General features: G+C 44.4%; 1 protein-coding gene across 2 annotated transcripts; it reads right to left on the minus strand.

Annotated features, from left to right (window-relative positions):
• Positions 1-3,965: 3,965 nt before the first annotated feature.
• On the minus strand, positions 3,966-7,611 carry LOC133922270 (GDSL esterase/lipase At4g10955). 2 transcript variants are annotated; one of them, XM_062367516.1, is made up of 3 exons: positions 7,413-7,611; positions 6,715-6,809; positions 3,966-5,205 (listed from the first exon to the last, which is right to left on the minus strand). In XM_062367516.1, the coding sequence occupies exons 2-3, from the start codon at positions 6,774-6,776 to the stop codon at positions 4,227-4,229; spliced, it is 1,041 nt and encodes a 346-aa protein (XP_062223500.1). In that variant the 5' UTR covers positions 6,777-6,809; positions 7,413-7,611; the 3' UTR covers positions 3,966-4,226. The 2 variants fall into 2 exon arrangements, with proteins under 2 accessions (XP_062223500.1, XP_062223499.1); XM_062367515.1 differs by having other exon boundaries at positions 6,715-6,835; positions 7,413-7,610.
• Between the last annotated feature and the right edge of the window lie 414 nt (positions 7,612-8,025).

An 8,025-nucleotide genomic window follows, 5' to 3' on the forward strand; every position in this document is an offset into this window, starting at 1 on the left:
CCAACATGGAAGGTTGGAACTCTGTTTAATGTCACACAGCAAAGACCACATACGGTGAAGGTTCTCAGTTCTAGGTTCCCCATATACACAAGTAATATGCCATAACGGAGCATCATGAAAGATACGGACATACGCATCAATATATCTTTCATTCATACCTTTTACTTCCACGTACACTTGCTCATGCCAAAATAGCCCTAAACCACCACTACGACCATCACAATCGACTCCAACAAAACCTTTCAGCCCTATCCTACTACGTAACCGATGAACCTTATTACACTTCTGTCTAGTTTCACAAAGGAAGACTAATTGGGGATTATTGGCTTTAACTAAAGCCACAAAATCACGAACTGTCGGGGCGTTCCCAATGCCCCGACAGTTCTAGCTTAAACAATTCATTGCTCCTAACGGAGCACACCCACGTGCTCCGTCAGTTTACCAGAAGCCCCGGGACTGGTCACTTCCTTACCCTCCATACTAGGCACATCATCCTCCCACTTCTCCATGTCTATCAAAACCTCCTTGCCCGTTGGATTTAACTTCTTCTTCTTCAGTGCTCCTCCTTTGGCTGCATTTTTTGGTTTCACCACTAAAGCCATAGATGGATTGGGCTCCCGTGGTTCCTTCTGATTTGCAGTTCTTTTACAGCATGACTGACCCTCATCTTTGACCTCAGATGAACCATGAGACTCCAGAGTTGATCTGATATCCTTCAGCATCGGTATCATCTCATTTGAGGTCAGGGGGTAGTCTACTAATGGTCTAGTTAGCAAGGGATGAACTGTTGCACAGTCCGCCCCATCTGGAGCTTCAAACTGCTTGGGCGATGTATGAATCACTGCCTTATCTAGCCGGACATTGATTTGGGTCTGTAGTGTGTCCTTTTTGTCAACCAGCATTTTATCTACTTGCTCTGATAGCTCTTTGTCAATCTGCGAGTTGCCCATTTGCTCATTAGCTTCAAAATCATCTATGACCCCAACTCGGACAAGACTATCCACCTTTCCACCTTGTGTGTGGGCACCCCTGTGCCTGAGTGAAGAAGAGTCTGCACTACCCGCGCGAGAAAATGAAGCTAGCAGCAGACTGTTGGAGATACCTTGGCCTTCACATAACTAGTCCGCCTCTCAAATTGTTTGCAAGGTGAGCACCACAATTCTGCCGAATAACGAAACATTGTATCCCCTTTTTCTAGTTTCTCACATTCCTTGTCCGAATGGCCCATAAAACCACAATGAAAACAGAAGTATGGCACACGTTCATATCGGAGATCAAAATTTCTTATCACCCCTTTGCCTTGGAACTTGACTTTTGTTGGTAGCTTAACCCTGAGAGCCTTGTCAACTGGGAGTTCCACCCTGACCCACAAGAAATCATGCTTGTTCCGTCCACTTTCATCCACATCTACTTCCAACACCCTTCCAAGCATCTGGTCGAGAGTTTGGCCAGCACGCTGAGACATCATCCCGAGAGGTACATCGTAAATACACACCCAAACCGGGATGGCATTAAGTGGAATCTCCGATGGGCTCGTAAAGCCATCAAAACCAGCAACGATAAGAGCGTCACCCCTGTGAATCCATGGCCCTCCCTTTAGCACAAAATTAAAGTCTCCTTCTGAGCCAAAAGTGATGATGAAAAGATTATCCTTTAGGGCCTTGAAACTGAAGTCCGCACGCAATTGCCAAGCACGCTTCAGATCATCAAACAAACCTGATGGGTTTGGGCGTTTCAACGAGTAAAATCTCGCAAGAACTGACCACTGACCTACCGCATGAGCCTCTTCTTCATCAATTACAAACTCCACAACCTCTTCATCCTTATCTTCAACCTCGACTTCAAGATGGGCACTTGGGCCTGCATCGATGCTTGATCCTTCCTTGTGCTTCTCCAGCCGCCCATGATCCAATTCCTCACTATGTTCCTGCGCCGAGGTTCCAGTCAAGGAAACCAAAGCGTTCGCTGGCACCATCTCCTTCCCGAACGCAGTCACCTGCGAGGGCTTCATCGTGCAATCGCTGAAAGACTTCGGGTGGGCAATTTCCTCATCGGAAATCCCTTTGTCACCCCAATCCTCAACAGAAAGCACGAATTCAGCACCAGCAGAGGACGTCGAGATGCCCGAGATAAAGATGTGATCACCAATCGCCTGGGCACGAAGCTTTGGGGGAAGGCGAACACCAACTGGTAGGGATTTGTGCTCTGATCTCCCCGGCCGCCTTACCTTGCTTATATGGTCCTCGGTTATCTGCTCCAAACCGGATCGGGGGCAAACTCGAGATCTTTCTGAACTCGCCAATTCCATCGTGATCTTCAGGGATTCCTCCTTCAAATCGGCACCCCTGTCTGCAGGTCCTTCTTTATCTCGAACTCCCCCTGGTGGAGGAGGCCACTCCGAAATCCCCACTATCTTCTTCCGGATCCAAACCTCGAGATCAGGCGGGCAGGCCCTAGATGCATCCCCAAGGGATAAACTCATCACCACAGAGGCCACTACCAACAGCGGATCGGAGACAGGCTCCATCCAGACTTCCCTCCAGCACACGAATCCAGACTTCCCTCCAGCCCATAAGATGGGAATGAACTCCATCCTTCCATCGAAACCAGGTGAACAGATCCCAAAGGCATCCCCAAGGGAAAGACTTGACTCTTCAGGGACGAACACCATCATCGGATCGGAGCCGGGCTCCATCCAGACTCCCATCCAGCGCGCGATGTCAGCGCCGCTGCCAAGTTGCCCAGGTGCCGCCGTGTGGCCTCCCCGGATCTATTTAATATATATAATTAGTGTTCCCATGTTTTTCCCCCTTTCTTGTGGCCTGTGTGTTGTAACAAAAACTGTTGATTAGTCTCTTAACACGAAAACAACCGTTCTTCTTCGTGTTCGAGAGAAAAAATGTATTATTGCTTTTGAGGTGCTTCTACCATGCTGGACCCCTCAAGGGTTGCGCAAATTCTAAAGCACAAATTCGAGGGCGGATTGCATTACACCTTTTAGTGAGTGCTTCAGAATTTGCGCACCTTGAACCCGTTACAGCGCTTGATATCTGGTTATACAATTGCAACACATTTTATGTGTGTGTGGAGTTTATGACGAAGCGATATTTGCACTATCAACTAATACGATAAATATTTTGCTCAAGAATAATACTATCTTTCACTGTCCTAATTGTTCTTACGCGCATTTCAAGGAGTTGAAGGAGCAATGGGACGTGACGAGCGCCTGCTGGTGCCACTCACGAACGCGACGGCGGCGGCAGCGGCGGCGGCCAGTACTACAACCAAGTACTGCGACAGCGACTGCAAATGCTGCTCCGAAGCTGATCCGGACAAGTGCGTGTCTACGTGCTGCATGGCCAAGACCTGCAGTGAGCCCGGCGATTGCGTCTCAACGTTGCTGCAGTGCGGTTGCGACAATTGCACTGACTAGTTCTAGTTGTTCCCGGAGAAATAAAAGCGAACTTCTCTAGCCTCTGCATCTGTGTTGCAATTTCGAGACCTCACTGTGTCTTCCTTTCTGTAGCCTTCTCTATCTATGTGTTACCAGTAATGGCACTTTGCCCGACTATGAGTATACATGCTCGAATTCAACAAAGCAATATACATATTTTGAGAGGATGAATTTCGGATGATCTTTAATCGAACCTTACTACGAGAGTTCCTGAAGCACAAGCTCAACGCATCAGCTGAGGCACCAGGACATGATCAAACTCACATAAAAAACAGAACTTATCTGACTTCTAAGATGATTTTCACAATTTTACGTTTATGTTCAAGTGCATTTACCAACTTGTCTTTACGTTTCTTATTAATGGATTTTTTTTTTTTGGAGGAACACCTCACTTGCTGTGTCGCCCTCAAATAAGAATCAAGCCTGGAGCTCACAATCTCAAGAAAATTTTCATTCGAATAAAAAGAAAATTATCATGCATTTTGTACAACAGGAGAAACCAACAAGTTCGTCGAGTATAGAAATTTAGATCATTCGATCAATAATCATTCGATAAATATATTGTACAAGACATGCATGAAGAATGTTGGAACATTTCTCCCCAATATGAACAAATTTTGCAGGTCAGGGAATGCAGTCAGTATGTCTGAAACAATCTAACACAGCTGGTAAACTAATACCACGTAAATGGAATGAACCACATGAATAAACTGAACGAATTGAAAGGATAGCTACGGTTCTAAGAGATATCTTCCTTTCCAGCAGTGCATAACTATGAGTACCGAAATTTACTGCACTGCAAGTTCAGCTCAGGCTGCCACCACTGGCTGATGCCGTGAGCATATTTGAAATCTGGTGAAGGGCCCACGTTGACTATTAAGTCAGCAGATGGAAGAAGGTGCAGTGGTTCTGATTCCCACCCTAATGCCTTGAAGAACAGATCTCCAATAGAATTCTGGGTCGCAAGCTTTTCGATAAATCCAGCACCAAGATCCTCCATGTTCTTCCGATGCTGGAAGTACCCAATGTACTCTGAACAGATATGGTCCCCTGGATTAACGAATAGATATGGCGTCCATGATGACAAAATGTTGAAAGATTCTTCAGCAACAGATCTCTGACTGTTACCCTCGGTTTTAGCTTTCATTGCAATAGTTAATCCAGCAGTAATTACGCTTCTTGCGATGCGGAAACCGTGCTTAACCCTTTCATCCCTGATCCTTTCAATTGGAGCAGCGACGAAGGGTGGATTGAAGAGAAAGCTTTCCAAAAGCATACCCTTCTTAACCATGTTTCTTCCAGTAAGGATGGCCATACCTGCACCCAGTGAGTGCCCAGCTAGCCAAATCGTGGATCCAGGGAAAACTGAGGCTACGTTTTGAACAGCTTGCATTGCAATAGTAAATCTTGAGGTCCTATGGAGACCATTTTGAACAAGGTGGAGGTCAAGAGAAAGATCCCTAGAGATGGTATCCTTCTCTGTTATGGTGCCTCTGAAAGCAATGACAAATCTTGGGGAATTCTCAGCAGAAGCTTCTTTACTTGAAGGAGGATTGAATTCAAATATTGCACCAAATATGGACATGTCAGCATCATCAACAAGCTTGCGAATCAGCTCAAAATGGAAGAATTCCCACCAAGGAGGTGCCAAGGCTTCAACAGACTGACGATTTAGTTGCCGGTCTCTCTCCAACACATATACAGCCTGAACTAAGGTTGCAGCCACGGATCTCCGATTGTGCTCGCAGTTCCTTTTGACAGTTGATAAAAAGAGAGAAAGTTACTTCCCAATTCAAGGCATTCTGAAAACTGTACATCATGCTAGCAAATCAATCATAAGCCTGCACCTATACCAATGATCAAATGAAACAAATTCTGACAGTTGAGGATTTAACCTATAGTGCTGAGAGAGCTCAAAATGAGAATGCGGCAACATAGTCAACATGAGGATTCCTTAATAGGGACTAGAATCTCAGCAATTTGACAACAAATGCATTACGTATTTTAAAAATCCTTATATTCAGTGTTTTAGTACTACATCGTGCATACGCAATGTATAGTGTTGCATTCACATTACTTCTATTCTCTCTGGCCAAACCCTTTCTGTTCTATCTCTATATGCAAACAATGTTACTGGAAGACATGAGACATTAAACAACATTAGCTCCAGAAGGAAATCTGTATTGTGGATGATAAAGCCTAATTGTTAATGCATGAACATTCACAGAGAGCAATAGCTAGAGCACCCTGTGGTTAACCAAGCACATAGATTGAGCAATGGCTGCAACACAAGAAGCTATGTTTCACAAATTATTCCCACTGCTATTAAAAATATGGTATACTTACAGTCAATGTATTTCACAGAATAAATTGCAAAAAGTATCACTTACCTGTATTGAGCTTACCAGAAGAACCTAATTTTGGACAATGCTGAAGCATGAGCTATGAAGCATGTTCGGGGCTGTTTTTACCTTTGTTTTTACTGATAAAAAAATAGTTTTTATACCAATATAAGAAAGGATCAGGACTGAACTTGGATGAGAAAGGACAATCCAGAGGTAATATGTGCTGCTGACTGCTAAGTGATTGCCAATGGTTAATATTTGTGGTGAAGATAAAATGAGAAAGTAATCTCATTAGAGAGACTTGATCTCAGTAGAGGATGAGATGTTCAGTTCAAAGCCAAGACTAATAATGCCTTAAACCACTTACAGTTAGACAATAGTGCTAATAATGGGAGTCAGGTGGAGTAGGTGGGAATGGTTAGCAAGAGTCAGGGTCATAATTATTTCTCGAGTGAGACAGATTTTGGAAAGTGGTCAATAATGGAAGACAGGGTTTAGCAGCTAAATAGCAGTGATATCATGCCATGAACAAATTGGTGACTTTGTGTTAAAAGCAATCCCAAGTCCCATGTTGTAAGAATGCAAAAGATTACTGCCTACTATATGAAATCAATGACAAACCTATTTCTTCTGGTGCTTCTCTTTCTTCATCATTCTTAACTACTTGTGGTTCATTAAAATGACATAGCTCCTAGTTTACAGCAGGATTGGGTCGAACCAAATTTTCAGAAAAGGCCTAGGATACTCCATGAGATGGAGTTATATAGTCAGTGAACACGAGAAATATTTGTTTCACTTAAATGTAGCATCTTCTGTAAATCTAACCCTTCAATGACTCACAAAACATTCAGGGAAATGTCATGTAAAGACTTAATAATGAGAGAGAGAGGAGCTAACGAGCTATTAACCACATACCAGTTAACAGTACTCAGATATGTCGGTCCTGAGATGCCAAAGACATCTCTTTCCACAGCCATGGGGCTACAAAAATATGCTCTTCAGTTGAATAACTGTGCCACCGGAGAAAAACATAAGACTGGAACAGGCAGGGAAACATCAGCATATAAAAGATGATACTCATGGCAATAATACTAAAAATGAAATAATAGATAGATAGGAGTAGGACTGGAAAATAAAGGTCGACTTAAGTCCTCAGGTAAGTAAGTTCTGAAAGTTGTGGCATTAGTTGAGCTGAGAAGAAAGGTGAAAAAAAAAAGCAAACAGAAACGCCCATGACAATTTAAAGCAATGGTATACCCAACTGGTATCCCAGCATCTCAGTGCTAACCAATTGGGCAAGGGAATGATCAAAGAAAGGGGAAACACAAAGGAAAATGGTGTCATCAGAGATTGAAAGAATGTCAATAGCAAGGAGCGGACTTTCATTTTGGGGTCATGGGGTTCAAATTTGGGAAAATAAACCGAAATTACTACACCACGCAGCAAACAAATCCTCGACGAACTGGATGGACAGGACTAGAACCCATTACCCATCGGAGATAAAGAAGAAAAAAAGAAAATTGGATTTGAGGGCTTAGGGCAAAGAAACAGACAAGGAAACGAATCTGCAGCGAGAGGAAACAATCCGTGCAAGCAAGATAGGGCGGGCTTACCAGAAAACGAAGAAATCAATCCCACGCCAGTCCCCGCGGGCCGGGGGACGAGGACGCCGACGCGGGAAGGAAGGATGGCTAGATCTTGGTGGACACCTGGACGGAGCCGTGCTCGGCGCTGAGGAAGGGGAAAGACCTGCAGCAGAAGTTTGGGGAGAAGGAAAATGGTGACCTTTGGATCCGATTCGGTTGGTACCAGTGGCTTTAGGACAGTATCCACTACCCACCGGTTGAGGGTCTACGTCAGAATACAGTAGATGCTGCCAGCGTTATTAGATGCTGCCAGCGTTATTAGACTGTCCTCAACAATATTCTCTTTATTTTGTTCTCTTTCTGGTTCTTTTTTCCATTTTCATTCCCTTTATTTTCTCTCATCTCCAACAGCTTCCCTTCGAGAGGAATCGCGAAGGGAAAGGAGAGAGAATCCCGGGCTGGAGGGAATGACCCTGGGAATCCCTTCGCGACGGGAACCGTGAAGGGAATCCGTTAGAGCGCTGAAGGGAACGAAAATCCCATCGTGAAGAGATTTTGACCCCTGAAGAAAATCCGTTGGACACAGTCTTAGTCTCGCATCAAACAATGGATTCCATGCTCGGGTTACCTCTCCTGCGTT

This window comes from Phragmites australis, chromosome 6 (assembly GCF_958298935.1).
Source record: "Phragmites australis chromosome 6, lpPhrAust1.1, whole genome shotgun sequence".
NCBI classification, from domain to species: Eukaryota; Viridiplantae; Streptophyta; class Magnoliopsida; order Poales; family Poaceae; genus Phragmites; species Phragmites australis.

What these genes read in the sequence shown, in the direction of transcription:
- LOC133922270 (XM_062367516.1), bottom strand. Translation starts at nt 6,776, where the DNA reads ATGGCTGTGGAAAGAGATGTCTTTGGCATCTCAGGACCGACATATCTG. An exon ending in TATCTGAGTACTGTTAACTG is followed by an intron (nt 5,206 to 6,714) that starts GTATGTGGTTAA and finishes AACTGTCAAAAG; the next exon opens with GAACTGCGAGCACAATCGGA.